We start from the raw sequence: 19,430 nt of genomic DNA on the forward strand, positions 1-19,430 counted from the left end.
GGTGTCCATTGGGCATCGTCAGTTGTTCCCATGCCATCCCCTGGTGTCCAGATGAATAGGAGCTCAGCGTGAGGGTTGTTAAAAAGGAGCTTGGACAACTTAAAAGTGTCATCTGAGCCCTAGACTTGTAGGAAGGAGTTAAATTAGCTGAAGTTGCCTAAACCTCAGCATTTCCATTTCCCAGTGCCTGCACTGCAGTTTCAAGCACCAGCAGAGGCTTGAAGACAAGAGCTGTGAGCAAAACTGGTCTAGAGCTGTCAGCAGAGGGGCTGGGAAGAGCAGGGTGCTGGGCTTCCTCCTCGGTAAGCAGCTGTGGGACAGGAGGAGGCTTTGTGTCTTCTTCAGCTCTCCAAGACAGACAGCACATACTATCCTTGGACAGTTTGTCCCTTGGGACGATGAACAGCCATTTCCAACTCCATTGCATTCCCAGTGCTTCTAGGAGGAACCGGGGCAGGGGGACACCCCCCGGTGGGGCCTGTGTGGAGAGGCTGGATTTGCCCACACAGCACTGGTTCAGGCCTCTGCCATCACACTTGGAGCAGGCCCCAGGGCTGTGCTCAGCTTCAGTGAGAGCACCTGCCCCCCATCCCAGCCCGAGCATGCAGAGCTTGCACCAGAGGCTCTGTGCTGGGAATGTGGCCTGCAGGACAATGCTCAAAGTCAAGGGCCCGTGAACTGGTCCCATCAGTGCTGCACACCTGCAAGGACAGGTCTCTCCTGTGAGGCAGGACTCTGAGCCGAGACACAAGAGTCTGAGAGCTCCTGCAGCTTCTTGCCTTTGAGTCTCCATAGAAAAACAGGACAAGGAGTGAAGGCAAAAGGGCCAAGTGCTGTGTTTCCCCTCCTGGAGCACCTGCACGAGAGGAAGCAAGAGCAGAGGCACGGTGGAGCCCAGGCTGGCGGGTTTGGAAATTGTAGGGACAGAGGAGCCTTTGGAACAAGGGGTCCAATGCCCAAACCCTCTTGCCAGTGGCTGGACTCAGGCTGCTGGGCAGAAGGGAAGGTTTCTAGCATGTGTGAAGGACACCAGTCTGTTCACACCAGTGATGTTTTGAACACCAGTTTGTGCCTCAGCTAAAGCTCTCAGTGCCTCCAGCTCCCCCAGTGCATTGCCTGAGGCTTGCCCTGAAAGATATCAAAGCCATCCCAAAATGTACACCGGAGGAGTTCAAGCTCCTCCTTGATGCTCCCGGGATGCCCTGAGCCCAACTCGAGGTAAGGACCCCTCCTCCACCCTCACCTTGTTTTCTTCCTCCCCAGACAGCCAGCACAGGAGCTGAGAAAGCCAAGAGGAGGCTGTCTCTGAGAAAGGAAGGCTCAAGAGCAGGGGAACTGGCTCGCCACTATTTTCATCACGGGGCAAACAGGTGGGAAGGGTTTTTGGTGGCTGCCAAGTGGAGTCACCTTGAAGCCAAGACCAACAGGGGAAAATTCAGAGAGCTGCTCGTGGCCCTCTGGGCAAGCCTGTCCCCTCCACACCACACAGCCGGTCACGGTCACGGTGCTCTTCACTGTGGGACACCCAGCACGGACATTTATCCTACAGGCATGACAGATCTTTTTTCCCAAGCAATTGAAAATATGAAGAATATTGTCATACTGGCTATAGATTATACCAATAATCACTTGAATAAATTTGCCATTTTCCTTTTGAGGAGGAACTTGGGGGAAAAAAAACAAACCAAAACAAAAACAAAACAAAAACAAAACCAACCCTGCCAGGTCTGCGGGGGGTTATTTAAAGTTAGAGGCCAGGTGGTTTGTGTTGGCAACACCTGCTTTGTGTTTGCGACGAACTGAAATGTCACCGCCCCATACAGAGACTCTTTAAATGCCTTTCCCTTTTTGAAGGCGTTTTCTGATGTTGCTGTTTCAGAAGGGCCCGAGGCTGCCTGCTGGCTTCTGACCAGCAGATGGCTGTGGTTCCTCGCGAGCAGCCCAGCACAACAGCGACCTTCGCACCACGCCGAGCATCCCCTGTCAGCAAAATACAACCACGTTTTTCTCTTGTTATGCGTGTTAACGCTGCGACCCTTAAGCCCAGCGAGGACTCAGAGAGCGAGCGCTCCAGAGCGTGCGCTCAGCACTCAGGCGTCGCCACGGCCTCCGGGAAGCAGTGCTTGCACTAAGCATCCATTAATAACCACACTGGGAACAGGATCCTAACCTTGATGGATATTTGGCGTGACCCACAACAGTTGTTTCTATGTAAGATGAAGAAAAGCATAATGACTTCCTTGTACTGGGTCACAGTTGATCCATGTCTCTAAAAATCAAATGTGTACTAGAAGTCAATGGGAATGTCCCTGATGTTTGGGCTGTGCAGTTCTTGGCATACCAGCATTGCATTTGTGGATGCCAAAAACAAAACAACCCCTTTTGCCTGCTACTAACAGTATGTGGATTTATCTTCGCTTGAAGAGTGCTCAACAGAAGCATCTCCTGGTTTCCCACAGCATTGTCCCACAAATCAGCACAAAAGTGTCCCATTGGGAAGGCTGTTCTGCATCTCACGGGACTTTCATGTTGCTCTGCCATGTCAAGACTTCCTCAAAGCTTATTTTGGATAACAAGTTTCCTCCTTCCATCACAAAACAAGAATAAAGCCACTTCCCCTTCCCTTCAGATCACTGTTAGTGGCGCTGCTTAGGGCAGATGGAGGTGTTGGGAAAGGATGTACAGTGGGAGCCCAGTGGGCAGCAGAGAGGGGCTGCGAAGAAGGAAAAAATCTCAAGGTAACCACTTTTTATGTGTGTGAGGGCATAAGCAAATGGAAGCAGGAGAAGAAAGAGACCTCCCCCCAAAAAGGAAGGAATGTGCAAACACATGGGAGGAAGGCTAGGTGCCCCAATGCTTGGGAGGATTAAATGGAAGTGGCTGGTGGTCACCAGTGCAACACAAGTTGTTCTGACAGCCAGTCTGGGGTCTTTTTCTGTTTCTCCTGAATATACTTCACAAACCATACAGAGAGAGGTGACCTTTTGCACCAGGGTGATGCCAAGGTGGCTGGTAGCCCTGCAGAGATGTCCCTTTTGCTCAAGTGCCCGCTCTCCCCTGGCTTTTAGGGCACCCAGAGCATCCCACAAGATGCCCAGCATCTCTGCCATGTGTGGGAGGAACAAGTGTCCCCTGTTGCTTTGTGTCAGTGACCAGCTAAACCTGAGCAAGGGAATAGGGAATTGGGGCCATCGTCTCACAAGCCAAAGCTTCCCCTTCCCGATCTGTCACCATCCTTGCAAAGTCTCGGGGAGGGGGGTGCACAGGAACTGCAGCAGGTTCAGACTGCACAAGAGGCAGATTCACTTCCCCTTCTGCAAGGGTCACCAGTGGTCAGAGGGATGGAGATGGGGGAGACAGCAACAGGATTGCTCCCTGTGAGTGGGAGCCATTTGCTGCAGCACCATCTCCAACAGCATTTCTGTAGGGCTATACCTTGGTCTTTGGCAGGAGCTTGTGGCTGGGGGATGCACGGGGATGTTTCAGTCTGCAACAGCAGGGCTGGGAGCTCAGCCCTGGCCAGGAGATCCCCATGGAGATAGGTTCTGCAGTAAGGCTTTTTTGGGGGTAGGATCAGTAATTCCCTCCCAGCAGAGAAAATCTGTGTATGCTAGTCTCCAGGCGCTGTGGTCTCTTGGCCAATCTCGGCTGAAAAGTCTGGATCAGGCATAAGGTGAATTTGACAGTGAGGTGAGACAATGACATGGCTTTCCTGAGGCTTTAGGGGAGGCTCTTTCATCAGCACAGAGTAGCAGGAAAATGTGTTTAGAAAAATAGCTGCGAGGCACTTTGGTGGTATTTTTAGGTCCTTGACCAAAAAAAAAGTCTTAAATATTAGATCAGTCTCAGTGGGAGATAGATGCCAGTTTCTCCAAGCTCTTGTGCACAGTTTCAGCCCAAATAGGAGAGAAAAAAAAGGTAGAAAAGGCAAGCCAGTATGGGGGTGGTCTGCTGCCAGCAATGCCCCTCTGCCTGTCCCCACTGCCTACAAGCAGGGACACGTTGTGTGCAGCGACTCGCATCATCAGCTCCAGTGCAGTGATAAGGGGGTGGCTCAGCCAGTGCCAAGCACCTTCTGTCCCTCTTCACCTCTGCCAGACCTCACCCGGCAGCTGAATGCTTTAATTCAAGCCCCGTGTTGTCCAGGTGCTCTTGTTAATGATTACATAGCACACAGTGGCAGTGGCCCTGAAGCCCTGCCGTGCTGGGTGCTGCACAGGGGAAGGGGGGCTCTGCCACACAGGGCTGACAGCCCCTGCTCCACGGTGCCCGGCACGCTAGGGAAGGCCTCCCCAAAAAGGGGCATGTTCTTGCTCTTTTGCACTAGCAGCTGCAGTCCATAGGTACTGTGGTGCATGGGACTCTTCAGTCCCAAGCCCACTCTGCCCCTATGAAGGGCTTTGAACAAACATCCACCCTTGCTACCCCTTCTTTTGCTTGTTTCTTCTTGTTAGTGTGTAGCCATCACCCTTTCAAAACAAATAGCAGCCCATAGCAGCCCAGTGGGGTAAATGCAGTCATTTCTGCCTGTCCTGGAGAGATATTTGGTAACAAGTGAAGAAAAAGAGAAGGCAGAGGGGGGTGACACAGGCCATACCACAGACATTCTGTGTGACCTTGGGTTAGTTGCTTAAATTTGGCACCCCTTGCATGCCAGCCTCTAAAATAAACTCATTCCCACACCCCCTCACTCCTAGGTTTGGTGTTTTCCACCAGCACAGGGGATGCTGGGAGCCCATCCAGCACCCCAGAGCAGCATTCCCACCCCTTCATTCACCCCATATGGAGTGGGGTCTGTCCTGTTCCCAGGGCAGATGGCCACAGTGTCCTACATGTCCCCAGGTCAGTGGGGTGGTTGGGCTGCTTTCCCAGACTGGGACACCGGCTTTTCCAACCTTTCCCAGCACAGCTGTCAAGGGCTGGGAAGCACAGCTGGAGGGGGGGAACTTTGGGGCCACCAGCAATGCTGCACATCTCACCAGGACTCCTTGTTCCTGTGTGAGCCTCCCAAACCCCCAGCCTCCTCTCTTGCTAATGCTGATTCTTCTTTTCCCCAGCGTGGGCGTTCTGCTGAGTCAAGGTCAGTCCGGGCTGCCCTTAATGCTGAGTAAAGGTTTGAGGCTGTGGTGGAGGGGCTGTTTTGCTGAGTCACGGTGGAGTGGGATCCACGTGAGGCTGTTTGTTAAGGGGCGGTTTCCTGCGCGCCGCCCCGGGATTGCAGCTGCTGTTCTTGGCCCCCGTCCTGCTCCTCGGGACCAGCGGAGAAACCTCCAGAAAGCAGCCCTGGCTGCCTGTGGCCCCAGGCAGGGGGAGGACACAGCTCCCCTACCCCAGGGGCAGGGAAACACATGGCGTGGTTTGGAAACATTGCAGGGGGGGATGGGGAGGAGGGTCTGCATCTCACTCTCTTTGCAAAACTTGGTTTCCAGCTCCATCTCCTTCCCTCCCCTGAGAAAGGAGTGAGAGCTGTGGCACAAGATCCTCCTCATTGCAGAAGGGTGATTGTCAAATCCCTGGTTTCACAGTTTGTCCTGTCTCGAAGTCAGGGCACGTTTTGTTTTACAGCGCTGAAACAAAGGAGGCAGCACAGACTGAAGCGTTTGCGCAAGTCGGATTTTGACTTGCTCACTGCCCTGCTCCCTTCCACACCTCCCTTCTTCTCCCAAACCAAATGTCCAGCAGGGCAGAGGGTCAATCCCCAAGAAGCACCAAAACTCAGGAGCATGGTGGACTCTATGCACCCTCCCCTAAAATCTCAGCCCAGTGTACCCGTAACCTGCAGTCTTGCTCTGCGCTTTAGGTCACTGCCTGACCCTGGGTCTCTGGTCATGAAACAGACATATTTGCTCTGTAGGATGCTCGCTCTGTTCTCCCTGCTCCTCCTCCTTCCTCTGTTCCCAGCCAGCCTAGAGCAATCTACTTGCTCTTACGCATGTGCTGCAGCACAAACATATCCATACATCTATTAAAAGATGTATTGAAAACTGCATTTCCTCCTTTTGCCGTGTTGGGTTGCTTGTGCCTGAGAAATCTGCCTGCACTTTGGTCTCCCGACACATCAGTGTCCAGGGTTCCCACATGTGGGCTCTGCCTGCCTGTAGAACCCTCTGTCCCAAAGATTCCTGCAGCATTGGCCATCCCCACAGGCACTTCCAGCTCTGGACACTCCTCACCTTCCTTTTTCTACCTATATCTTTGATTTAGACTTGGCTCGGTTGATGCTGATGGCAGCAAAGCACAATCAGTTTTTCCAGGGCTGGGCTGTGCCAGGCAATTTCCCTTTGGTAAACATGAATGAACCCACAGGCTGTCGCTGTGGGCTCCACACAGCTGACTCCTGTCTTCAGCAAGCCATTTTAAGCAGTTATCACAACTTCTTTCTTCCCACCCCCCCCCCCCCCCCGTCATTGCACGGCAAGTCCTGGTTGCTGACTCAGTTTTCCAGGCAGCTGTGTTTTTGCTGTGTCATGGTCTGAAAGAACCCATTAACCCCTCTGAGTTGGCAAAGGCTGTCTTTCACCCAGGGCTGCCGTTCCTGTTAAAGAAGCTGAGCCAAACTGTCATCAGATGAAAAGATCACAGTAGAGGGTTCCAAAGTAGGTCCAGATATGTAGACTCTTCGTAGTTAGAAACAATAAGCCAACCTGGCAGAAATAAGTAAAGTCTGCATATCCTTAACTGAACTACCTTAAAAATCACCGCCACAGATCAGAAAGGCTGCCAAGCAAAACCATACCTTGGTTTATGTCTAAACTACAGCTACATCGTCTAAGGCGGAATGACTGTTACCAACAGTTTAATGGTGTGAGTCCTGTTACTTAGCATGCACGACTTGATAGACTGTGTCCTTGAAGAAGGACTGCAGTCTGCTATGGATGGAACTCCCTGCCCTTGCCAGGTCTGAGGGGCAAAGGACTTACTAAATAGAATAATACATATCGGCTAAGGTTTTGTATAAATACCACATGGGAGGCACTGCTGGGTGTGATGGCTTTGTGCAGCTACCCCCTGGCACCCATCTCTGTGCAGACACAAAATAAAGCAGTATCTCAACCCAGTGTTTAGATCAGCTTGTGGTACACCAGGCACGAACCCGCTTTTTGGACAACAAAGCCAAACTGAGCAGAGCCGAGCTGCTGGGAGCTGCCTGCAGGAGCCCAGCGTGGGACAGCACTTCCCACACAGCCTTGGGACTTTGTACTCTGTGACTGCCTGTATAACTAGATGTTTCTGAACATAAATCTGTTGGCAGAACAGGCTGTAAATGTACAGTGAGGAGAAAATCTCCCACTTCCCTATCGCCAATGAAAACACAGACCTGTCAATAACTTTCAGTTGTTGTTAACCATTCACCTAACCCATCTCTTGGCTATGCATTTTCTCAGGGACTGGGCTGTGCAGACAGAGGCTTTTAAGCAGGAACTATTACAAATATCTTGCCTGAGGCCACTTGATTCACCTTCGCTAGAAATCTGAGCGGTTTCACTGGTGCCCATGCACGTTGCCCAGCAGGAGCAGAAGACAGGACTTGTGGCAGGCAGGGGTCTGACACTTAGAAGCAAAATCTCCTCCTGGCCTGCATGTGGGCTGGCCTCTGCTTTCCTGTGTCCTGCTATGCCCAGAGTGAGCTGCTCATGGGGGACAGTTTGCTCCTTCTGCTAATCATAGAATCATAGAATGGTAGGGTTGGAAGGGACCTCCAGCGATCATCTAGTCCAACCCCTCTGCAGAAGCAGGTCCACCTAGATCAGGTCACATAGGAACATGTCCAAGCGGGTCTTGAAGGCCTCCAAGGAAGAGCACACACCTTATTCTACCAACATCTCTCTCAAGTGTTGACTTCCCAAGTCCTCTTTTCAGAAGAGATGGTTCCTGGCAGATCGCTGCGAGGATGTCATTAACCTCCCCACACCACACAACAACAGCACAGCAGAAGCAATACAGGGCAGAGCACTGGATGGGGCCAGATCTGCAAAGACGATGACACCCTGCTTTCAGTTCTCCTTTCAACTTGTTGCAGAGGCATTTGGGCCTCACAGCTGCTCCACACCAAGTATCCTTGATCAGCTAGAGATCAGACAGCATACACCAGCTATGGGGCATGGCTTGATTGCCTGCACCTATGGAAAAGCTCACAGCAGAGGTAAACTGCAGTAGGGACCATATCTCTTACCACCAGCCCAAGACAAGGTCAAGCCCCAAGATCCAGAAGAAGGTACATTGGATCTGTGTCCTGGGACAGTGTGTTTATGAGCCCACATTCCTACCTGGGATGGCAGCAACATGACTAGACACCCTTTTTCTCTCCTCCAAAGTCTCACATCCACCTGGATGAAAAAAAGAGGAGGACCTTTTGCACCTTTAGAGTGCCTTCAAGCATGCAACCTCTCGGAAGAGGGCAGGCAGGCAGGGGACAAAAGTATGGGCCTCAAAGCAACCAGAAAGCCCTTGGAGAGGAACTAGGTGCATTACCAGAGCTGCAGAAGAGAGGTGAAAGGAGAGGCAGGGCTTGAGAGTTGGATTTTTCAGTATCATTTGATAAAATGAATAACAAGGTTTATTTATATTATTTATTTTCTATTATTTGTGTTCCTCAATAAGTTGTTACTATAGCACCGGTTTTCACTGTGTATAGCATTATTTATAGTATTTATGTATGCTATGATTTATATTATTCATAGAAAATGAATAACATTTTTCATTTTGATCTTCTTGCATATTCCACACTTCCCTCCACCAGAACTACAGGTTCAGTCTGTGCTCCAGCTTCCTGTGTCAGAATGGGACTCACCAAAAAGCAAAGATAACATTAGCTTTAGAATTATAGAATCATAGAATGTTAAGGGTTGAAAGGGACCTTTAGAGATCATCCAGTCCAACCCTCTGCAGAAGCAGGTCCACCTAGATCAGGTCGCATAGGAACGTGTCCTGGCGGGTCTTGAAACTCCTTTAAGGAGCAGTGACAGAGGGAAATGCTCATTTCAGGGCCACTCTAGTGGCAAAATGGCATCAGTGTTTTCAGGCAGGACTGGGTCCCATGCAGAGGGAGCCCTCTCTCAGGGGGTGTTTGGGGCTTTATCACACTGGCTTCAGAAGTTCAGACACCCTGATACATTTATTTTGCCTTACAGAGAAACAAGCGAGCCAGCAGCAAGTCGTCTGGTTAACGGCTCGGGGGTGGGGGTGGGGGGGAGTAAGAGTGGAACGTGACAGCTTTTGTTAGCATGTACTGGTGCTTTAAAAGACAAAAGCAAGACAGGAAAAGACTGGCTGAGTCAGGGTGGAAGCGCTGAGTAATCCTTCCTGACCGCTGTACCGAATACCAGATGTCTGCCCGAGCCAAAAAACAAAGCAGGGAAGCGTATTTCCTCCAGGACACCTTCCGAACCCGCCGCACCAAACCCAGCTGTGCCCAGCTGTAGGTGCAGCGGCAGCGGGGCAGCACCCACCAGCAAAGCCCCAGAGCAGACTCCCTGCAGGGGACAGGCGGATAGAAGATGCCACAGTCCTTGTCCCCTCCTCCCCAGGCCCTGCTTCCCTGCCAGCCCCCTTCACACACGGACAGGGCTGCAGGGCAGTGGGGGAATGAGCGGCGGCTTTAAGCGCTGTGCTCTGTGGGTTGAGCATAAAATGTGTGCTTTTCCCAAGTGCAGCTGACCCACACATCGTTCACCCTGGCTTGCCCTCCTTCCAGCACTACTACAGTTGGAAAAGAAGGGTCTCACTTCATGTTGGCCACCTCATTGGCCACTTCAACAGACATAACAGTGGAGCAGCAGCTACTGGCAGAACCACCTTGTCCAACTCTCCCAAATCAGAGAAATTATTTGCCATTGAAAGTCTCTGCATGCTTCCTCAGTTTCCCCCAAGACTTGTATCCCATCTTTCCAGCCCACCAGCTGCCACAGCCTTCTGGGCATCATCGAATCATTTCTGTTGGAAAGGATCTTTAACACCATCAAGTCCAAATCTAGGAGCTGGAGTGCTGTTCTCCTCAATTGCCCTGCACACAGTAGGGTAGTAACAGCAGGGGCCAGTGTCCACACAAATCAGACTGTTTTTTTTCGGTGCACAAGGGAGGGTGGAAAGGATTTCTGTGTGCACCAGTGCAGGCAAACCTGTGCTATGTCTGTGCAAAAAGAGAGGGTTTATTCCCCAGTGCCTAGCACCGTGCAAAGGCAGTTCTGGTGATTGCAGACCAGAGCTGGTGCATGGATATGCCACAGCAGCCAGATTGCCCATGATGGGTACCTGCTCTGGTCACTGCCATGAGGGGGATCACACTCCCAACCTGTGCAGCTCAGCTCTCCATCCCATGGCCCACAGCTATTGTGCTATCTGATGGACACTCTGAAGACGTGCAGAGACATGGGAAATACTCGCCTGGAGGAGTTCCTGAGTGACCTACCCTAGGTGGTCCTGCTCTGGCAGGGGGGTTGGACTAGATGATCTTTCAAGGTCCCTTCCAGCCTTTGAGATTCTGTGAATCTGTGAAATAAGATGCTTATACCTGAATCATGCTAGAGTGGATGAGGGTGGGTGCTGTTGTTAGCTCCCCAGGCAAGATGCAGCCAAGACACAGACTGGGCTGTGGGGAGAGGAGGCTGCTCACCCTGCCCCAGGCACTAGCCCTGTAAAGCCATCCTTCCTTGTTCAACCCCGCTGCCTCCAGCACAGCGGCTGCTTGCAGAACCTCTTGCAGGGTTCTGCCTGCCAAGGGCACTGCTCTGAAAGGGTTACAGGGCCAGGCACCCTGGAAGGGGAAGCTGCTGGACACTCTAATTTGTGCTTAGCTATCAAGATGCATCAGGTGACTTGCTGCCGGTCTCTCGGGGGCTGCGGGCGGGGAGCCGGCGGGTGCCGCGCCGGGCTGGGAAGTAAGCGCGGCTGTTTTGCAAGCAGTTTGTACTCACACTGAGGTCAGCGGTTTGGCTGCTGCTCACGTGGCCTGGCTGTATAAAACCAGATGCGGGAGCCCAGTAACCCAGCTCAGAGCTTCACTGTCCCGAGAACAGAAGGGAAGGAGGAGAGCACTGCGAACAAAAACAACAGCGAAGCGGAGCAGCCAAGCGCCGTGGGCAAACATGGAAACCTCCCAGAGACACAGCTCCGAAAGGTGAGCGCGGGATGGGAACGGGACGCGAATTGTTTTGCCAGAGGAGTGTTGGGTTTCTCTCCCTGCTTTGAGGCGCGCTGTCCGTGTTTATGCTCTGCAGGGAACGGCATGCTCCTGCTTTCACCTCTGGATGGAGTCTGTCAGTCTTCCTCGCTCGGGACTGCATTTGGGATGCTGGTGTTCCCCGGGTCCCATCGCAGCTCTCGGGACCACTCTGCTCCCTTTCCTGCCATCCCAGGCTCGGTGCTCCCTGGGTCCCATCGCAGCTCTCGGGACCACTCTGCTCCCTTTCCTGCCATCCCAGGCTCGGTGCTCCCTGGGTCCCATCGCAGCTCTCGGGACCACTCTGCTCCCTTTCCTGCCATCCCAGGCTCGGTGCTCCCTGGGTCCCATCGCAGCTCTCGGGACCACTCTGCTCCCTTTCCTGCCATCCCAGGCTCGGTGCTCCCTGGGTCCCATCGCAGCTCTCAGGACCACTCTGCTCCCTTTCCTGCCATCCCAGGCTCCCCATCCACACTTTTTTTCCTTTCCTTTGCCCGAGGAGAGTGACAGCACTGACATCTATTTTGCTGCTTTCTTTCTTTCCCCAGCATGTCCAAGGACCTGTCCGAACTGCTGAAGGAAGCTACCAAGGAGGTGCACGAGCAGGCAGAGAACACGCCGTTCATGAGGAATTTCCAGAAGGGTCAGGTGTCGCTCCAGGAGTTTAAGGTACTTTGTAGCAGCATTGCTCAGGGATGGGATCTCCTCCCAACACATTGTTAGCTCAGACTGACCATGTGGGGAATGAGAAGGTGGAAGGACAGGGATAGCACAAGGAAGGAGGTTCTTCTGCGTTACAGCAGTCTGGTATCAGCATCTCCTGTGCAAAATGTGCTCTGCATCCAGCTCCAGCACCCTCAGATCTGACCGGCCTCTCTGGCAGGAGGCAGGGGCAGGACTGTGCACATCAGGACGGTCAGCCAATGTGAAACGGGGCAGGGCTGTGCATACCAGGACAGGCAGCCAATCTGAAACGGGACAGAAAGGCGAAGAGGTCGATAGGATTAATGCAATTGCTTTTGTCTTACTTCATAAATGTCCAGATGTTAATTATTGACGATGATAGTTAACGGAGACGTGACGATGTGCAGATACCTGAGCGGCTGAAATGCCAAAAAGAGGGAGAATAATAAATTTAGAGGAATCTAAGCAGCTACAGCTAGAAATAATGATGAAGCAGTGAGACAGGGAGGCTCTGGGATCATCTCTGGCACTAAACTTTGCAACGTTTCGGCTGTCACGTGGGTTATACCAGAGCTGAGATCGTGAACAATAATAACTCAAAGGTAGACTGCGTTTGAGCAAGTCATGTCTGCCAGTAACAGGTAGGAGCCTGTTGCTCTTCTGAAGAGAGCAACATTTGCAAACGTTAGTCTGTGCACCTAACCTGGCTAGGTATGTGATTCCTGGGATCTGAGCCACGTAAGGAAGCCATGAGCAAAAACAAAGCACACACCTGGGCCAGAAATTCCTGGGAGGCTATAGGATGTGACGCATGGGCTTGCAAATAACAGCTAGCGATCCAGCCTGTGGTTTAATTGCTTTGTTGTCAAAGTGTTCCTTGGCAAATGCATCCACAGGAGTAGGGAAAAGACTACTTATTTCTGACAGGTCGCATTCAGGATACTTAGTCAAGCAGAAATTTAATCTCAGATGCTGACTTCCTGCTGATAGAAACGTGGCACTGGTTAGGCAACGAACTTTGAGACAGGCTGGCAGTAATGTACAAAAGCCAGGCCTTGAGGAATGCAGCTCGGCTCCGTAGAAGATATTTACATGCTGTCAGGGGGAGCGAGGTGTGACGTGGGTTTTATGAAGTAATGACAGTTTTCCAAAGCCACTTTTCTCACTAAACCACTACCTGCCTCTGAAAACAAGCAGTTAGATTTCCTTAATTCATTGGGCAACATTCCTGTGTTTTGTTTCTTTTCCAGTAAGCTGGGTAACAGGTTATTGTTTAAAAGCCCTCTATTTTTGTTTACTCTCTTGGCAGACCTATATTTTTCCCTTTGACACGTGACTCCCCAGGACCTGAGCATGTTTCCACAACCTAGCCACTGCCCCTGTACTTACCAAAGTCCTTTTTACTGGCACAGTAGGGAAAAGTTGAAATGGCCACTCTTTTACTGCCAAACTGATTCCTTTGTGGGAGAGTCAGCTGCTTTCTCTCCTGAGAAATAATCCCCCCTGCCCAAACCTGACTCACCTATGCTGCAATGTTTTATCCTTCGCCGCCGATAAGGGATTCCAGTGTAAGGAAGGGGTGGTGTAGGTGTAAATATGAATACAGCCTCTGAAAGCAGAACACCCGAGGAAGGAAAGAACACAGCCAGATTGTCTTACACCACATGGGGAAGCTGGCAGATAGAAGACAGTATCGCATAGGCTGGGAAAGACAATAACAGTGGCTTCAAAACAGGGAGGAGAACACACAGCCTTTCCTCTACAAAGGCATCTTTCAGAGGCAAGGCTGTGCTTCCAGCACCCTTTTTCTCTTTGTCTCCTTGGGGCAACTGAGGAGGCAACCCCACTCACCAGTGTGACCGAGGAAAGCAGTGGTGCCTCAGTGACCGGGATGGTGGGGTGCCAATGGGATAAACATGTTGAAAACCAAACAGAGTGTGTCATCATCTCGCAGGGCCTCACAAAGGGAAACCACATCTTGAAGCATTCAGATTTAAACAATGCACCAGAAAATATACCTTTGGGAATACCCTCTCTATTGATGGATAGAATGAGGAGAACAGACCAGGCATGATTTAACGGCGCTTTGGTTTCCAAGCTGTGAGACCTTCAACTTGAAGGTGAAGGCAGTGATTTTTAAGGGCAGGCAAGACCAATATCTGCTGGAAAGGGGGCTTTAGATATGTCATACTTGATGTTGCCTCAAGCAGAACGGGAAGGGCTAAATGGTGTCTCGCTGCACCTTGCAACCGTGTTTCCCTCATGGGAAACCTGCAACATCACAGATGTGTATGAATCATGCTGGGTGTGCTCAAGAGCAACTGTTTTGTTAGGAGGATTTCATTCCATTTTGTTTCCCCAGACCTGAAGAAGACAGACAGGTGCACCTGTAGCTCATCCTCTTCCTTCTCTTCCAGCTGGTTACAGCATCCTTGTACTTCATCTACTCTGCTCTGGAGGAAGAGATCGAACGTAACAAGGACAACCCAGTTTACGCCCCCGTGTATTTTCCGGCGGAGCTGCACCGGAAAGCTGCCCTGGAGAAAGACCTGGAGTACTTCTACGGCAGCAACTGGAGGGAAGAGATCCCGTGTCCCGAGGCCACTCAGAGATACGTTGAGAGGCTCCACTATGTAGGCAAGAACCACCCAGAGCTCCTGGTGGCCCATGCCTACACTCGGTATTTGGGAGACCTGTCTGGGGGGCAGGTGCTGAAGAAAATTGCCCAGAAGGCCCTCCAGCTGCCCAGCACTGGAGAAGGGCTGGCGTTCTTCACCTTCGACGGAGTCTCCAATGCCACCAAGTTCAAGCAGCTCTACCGCTCCCGCATGAATGCCCTCGAGATGGACATAGCCACTAAGAAAAGAGTCTTGGAGGAGGCCAAGAAAGCCTTCCTGCTCAATATACAGGTGAGTAACAATCGGACAGCCCTGCCTGCCCACACCCTCTCTGAAACAAGGTAATAGCTGCAGGGGAAAGGCAAAGCCAGTATTTCCCCTGTGGAGCTTATGAGGAGTTGTGGGTTAGGGCGAGCTGGTCAGAGTTGGAAGGCTACACCAACCAGTCCAACCTGGCAGCCGAGTAAAAGGCCGGTCTCTGAAAAGCCCTTCTCCCTGCCCTAGGGTTAGAATTCAGTATCTTCTGTGTGATATTAATCAGACATGAAGGAGGGCTTATACTGAGAGTGGGAATCACCACCTATCTGGATCTACCACAGATCCTCTGTGCATGCTGGCTAGATGCTGGCTAGATGTACAGGTACTTTACTTTCCTTCCCATCGGAAGATGTGCAATAGCCTTCTCCTGAGCTGGAAGCTTCAGGAGGAATGCATAAAGTGAACAAGGAGCTTGAAAGACATGCCCTTGACCCCACAGACAGATTTATGTTCTGTGCGAAATGTGCCAGGACTGAAGTTTTGTGTCTTCCTCTACTGCCTAAAGTGCCTGGGGCAGGGGCAAGGAGGTCACTGAAAGAAGAAGAGGAGGCCACATAGTGAGACAGTGTTCCCTATTCTCAGGTGTTTGAGGCGCTACAGGAGCTGGTGTCTAAGGGCCAGGAGAATGGTCACCTCGTGCAGCCGAAGGCAGAGCTTCGCACGCGGAACGTTAACAAGGCATATGAGCACGGTAAGACATTTCTGAGGGCAGGAGTTTAACATTGTCCCTTCTGGTTTTCTTCTCCTCCTTTCCTCTGTTCTCATTTGTACAAACCACTGAGTAATGAGCATGAGGCGCTCGCCCCATCTCTTCTCCAGCCATCGGTAGGTAGCGTGAGGAGAGGCACTGGTGTGTGCAAAGCTTCCTCTAGACATGACAGAGCAAGGATGACAGGTGTGGGCTCTCCAGGAACAGAGTCAACGAGGGAGCTTTAAAAGAAGACACTCCCCTCTCCTCCTCTTGGTTTTTAACAAGCGAAAGGTTCATTCACCACATGAGTTTTGATCACAGAGAAAACTGGCTTTGACTTCACAGAAGCAAAAGTGGTGATTTTGGGCCTGGCAGATCAGCCCTGGTGCTGTGATGATGCCAACAGAAGGTTCTTCTGGGCACACAGCCCTATCCAATAGACTGTGCCTTTCAGATTAAAGCACCCTCTGGTCATTTTCTTGCCACTCAGAAGTATTTACTGAAAACACTCCTGAAAGCGTGTTAATAGTGAGCGCTGCTCGGAGTGGTAAATTATAGCCAGCTGGGAAGTGGGGATGTACAGGCTGCCCATGAGTTTTGCACCACTGAAAAAAACTCCACTCCTGGATCCTGAGCCGGGAGGCAATGCTGCAAGAGCAGCCCCTTTCCACAGAGACTGGCCTCTAACTGGGTGAGGGGCGGGCTCAGATGTTTACAGAGGGCAGCAGTTTCCCTGATAACGTGTGATTCAACAAAAAAAAAAGCACTTATGCCCTACCCATTCTGAAAATACAAGGAAGCTTTTTCAGTGTGTACTGGTTTGAACCACAGTATTCCTGTGGCAAAGAATGAAAAGCAAACCTCATCTTGCACGTCTCTTGACAGTGAAGCTCCAAGAAAACTTATTTGGGAAAAGCAGTACGAGTTTCTGTCTGAAACTTTGCTGCTCCTTTCCCAATACACTCGTAAAAGCAGGATTTTCAGAAAAGTTTGGGGTTGGATGAGGAATCTCATCCTGAATCTGTACTGGGAAAATTATTTGCCTGGAGTGCAAGGTCACTAGATGGCTGAGCAATTACATTAAAGAGAAGCAGGAGACAAAATACCTTTTAAAATTCTGGCTGAAGTGTTTGTCTCCCTTCTGCACACGTCGGGGCTTTGATGGAGCTGTAAGGTGACAAGGGAAGAAGCCAGTACTTGTGTACAGGCAGAGGGGTTCAAAGCCTTTGTGCTTCCTGGGTCGAGTCTGCTGCTTCCCCGTTTCCCCTACAGGAGAGCAGAACCTGCTGCTGCTGTTTCCCTCAGCCCAGCTGGGTTCTGGGCTTCCTTCTTCTGCCCTTGACACCTGCAGCAGGCTCTGCTCTGGCACTGGGAAGTGTGGCATACCAGCAGCTTCTTGCCTCAGCCTCCTCTCACCCACATTTCTTTCTTTTTTTCTTCTCCCTGTTTGATCCAGGTCGAGTGTCCGGGAAAGAAAGCGAGAGGACAAAGAGCAGAGGCACAGACATGATACCTACCACTCCCCTGGTGCGGTGGATCCTGGCCCTCAGCTTCCTAGCCATGACAGTTGCTGTGGGCTTATTTGCCATGTGAAAGAGCAGGACCTTCACCTTCTCTTCGTGCCTTCCCTCACCCTGAACTAATCCACCTTCCCCAGTCCTTGTGAGAGAAATTCCCCCTTGACTGGGTACTGTGATCTTGGCTCTGCCACTAATATTAGGAGACTTTTCTCCCCAGAAATGAAAAAAAAGAAGTGCTTTAAGGGAGTTGGGGCAAAGTCTCTCTCATGCTTGGTGTGAGATCTCCTCAGAGACTAACTTTATCACCATAAACTAAGGGTAGGAAAGGCTAAAAACGATGGCCAAGGATTGACGTTGCTTTACTGAGCACCTGCAAAAATCCTACAGGATCAGAAACGCATCTTTTGAGACCTGTCTCTTCTCAGAAATACGGAGCTTCCCGGAGCTGTGGTTGCTCACTTATTTTTTATACTGCTACATAACACTGTGATCACTTTTTTTTTCCTCTGTGGAGCCACACGGCTCCTGTGGGTTATAGACTGTTTTATATGACACTGGTAGTTCTTTGTTAATCCTCTGTCCAATCATTTTCGGTTTTTAGAAAGCAGGAGACGGTTGCCGAAGATACAGTGTCATCCTCTTGTCTGGTTGTGTAATTTATAAGCATAATAAACTTCAATGTAAAGTCTTCAGGCCTGCTGTTTCCTATTATTTATGCCTTACCTGAGGGGAAAGGAGATGTCTTTCCTCCTCCCAGTTTTATGTCTGTTGGAGCTGCTGCCTCCACAGATGTGACAGTTGACAAAAGTGGGAGCTATCGCCAGAGCCAGACTCTGCTCCCACTCGGTGCTAACAATAACCTGTTACAAGCTCGGGCAGGTTTCTTCGGCTCCTACACACTGCTGTTTCTGGAAATGGCACAAAATCCTGTGAGCCTGCAAAGTCTCTTTCAAGGGTAGAAGCTGTTCGTAAGAGCTGGTTGCTTTTCTGTTAAGAAGCAAAAGTTGCCAGGGCTTTCAAGCCAGATGGGAACAAGATAAGGGCTCCATTACTGGAATCATAGAATCACTTTGGTTGGAAAAGACCTTTAAGGTCATTAAGTTCAACCACTCACCTCACACTGCCAAGCTCACCACTAAACTGTGTCCCTCAGCACCTTATCTATTTGTCTTTTAAATACCTCCAGGGATGGGGACTCCATCACCTCCCTGAGCAGCCCATTCCAGTGCTTGACAACTGTCTCAGTGAAAAGTTTTTCTTCATCTCCAATCTAAACCTCCCCTGGTGCAACTTCCAGCCATTTCCTGTCATTCATTACTGGGGAGAACAGACCAACCCCCACCTCGATACAGCCTCCTTCCAGGTAGTTGTAGAGAGTGATCAATGTCTCCCCTCAGCCTCCTCCATGCTTAACATTCCCAGCTCCCTCAGCAGCTTGTTCTCTAGACCCTTCCCCAGCTTTGTTGCCTGTCTGTGGACACTCTCCAGCACCTCAGTGTCTTTCTTGCAGTGAGGGCCCCAAACCTGAACACAGCACTCGAGGTGTGGCCTGCTTATCAGGCTGCCTTTGAGAAAACTTCAGCATGAATCAGTAACGCAAGTACATTTTCACCACCCAGAAATGAAATGCACGCTGGGTGTTGATCCTACCAGGTAGCAAAATGGGAGACATCAAGCACGCAACTGTATGCCCTCACCCAGGTAACAAAGCAGCCTAACTCCCTCCCAGGGCTCTGCACACACGTGGCATTGCTAAGGGCACTCCAAACACATGGCACTGCTGGGACAGACAGTTTACTTTCATCCCCACTTGCTGGGGCAGGTTTGGAGGGCTGGCTTTGAGGCCAGGCACTGTTGTGGCCAGAGGCCTGATCTGCTTCAGAAGGTCTTTTAACACAGGAGTCACTGCAGGAGAGGCTGCAGTTCGGGTATGGCTCAGGTACTATTACTGCAGAGTCCTTTCCTCTCTTTTTACCAGAAAGTGTCTCTGATGAACCTGTTCCCATGATGCTGCCTGTTGTGGCCGTGACCTTAATTGCAAAGACATCCTTTCCTACTGATCTGTTTTAACAACCAGAACTGAACCTGCTCAAAGAACAAGAATCAGAAGGCAGGTACTGCTGCGAATAAGCAGTGGGAAAAAGGGACTATCATTATTCTCAGGCTCTTATCTACCTTACATCCTTTCCAAAATTCATAGAATCACAGAATGGTAGGGGTTGGAAGGGACCTTTAGAGATCATCTAGTCCAACCCCCCTGCAGAAGCAGGTTCACCTAGATCAGGTCACACAGGTGGGTCTGGAAGACCTCCAAGGAAGGAGACTCCACACTGCCCCTGGGCAGCCTTTGCCAGGGCTCCCTCACCCTGGCAGTGAAAATTCCCATTAATACTTCTCTATTTGGATGCATTTGACAACCCCCAGTAGAAAAAAAAAAGTCA

General features: G+C 50.9%; 1 protein-coding gene across 1 annotated transcript; it reads left to right on the top strand.

The window, feature by feature from the left end:
• The first annotated feature begins 10,855 nt into the window (after positions 1-10,855).
• On the top strand, positions 10,856-17,677 carry HMOX1 (heme oxygenase 1). The gene is made up of 5 exons (XM_010196838.2): positions 10,856-11,116; positions 11,707-11,827; positions 14,260-14,751; positions 15,361-15,469; positions 16,926-17,677. The coding sequence occupies exons 1-5, from the start codon at positions 11,085-11,087 to the stop codon at positions 17,060-17,062; spliced, it is 891 nt and encodes a 296-aa protein (XP_010195140.1). The 5' UTR covers positions 10,856-11,084; the 3' UTR covers positions 17,063-17,677.
• The last annotated feature ends 1,753 nt before the right edge of the window (positions 17,678-19,430 follow it).

The sequence above is a fragment of the Colius striatus genome, chromosome 1 (assembly GCF_028858725.1).
Source record: "Colius striatus isolate bColStr4 chromosome 1, bColStr4.1.hap1, whole genome shotgun sequence".
NCBI lineage: Eukaryota > Metazoa > Chordata > Aves > Coliiformes > Coliidae > Colius > Colius striatus.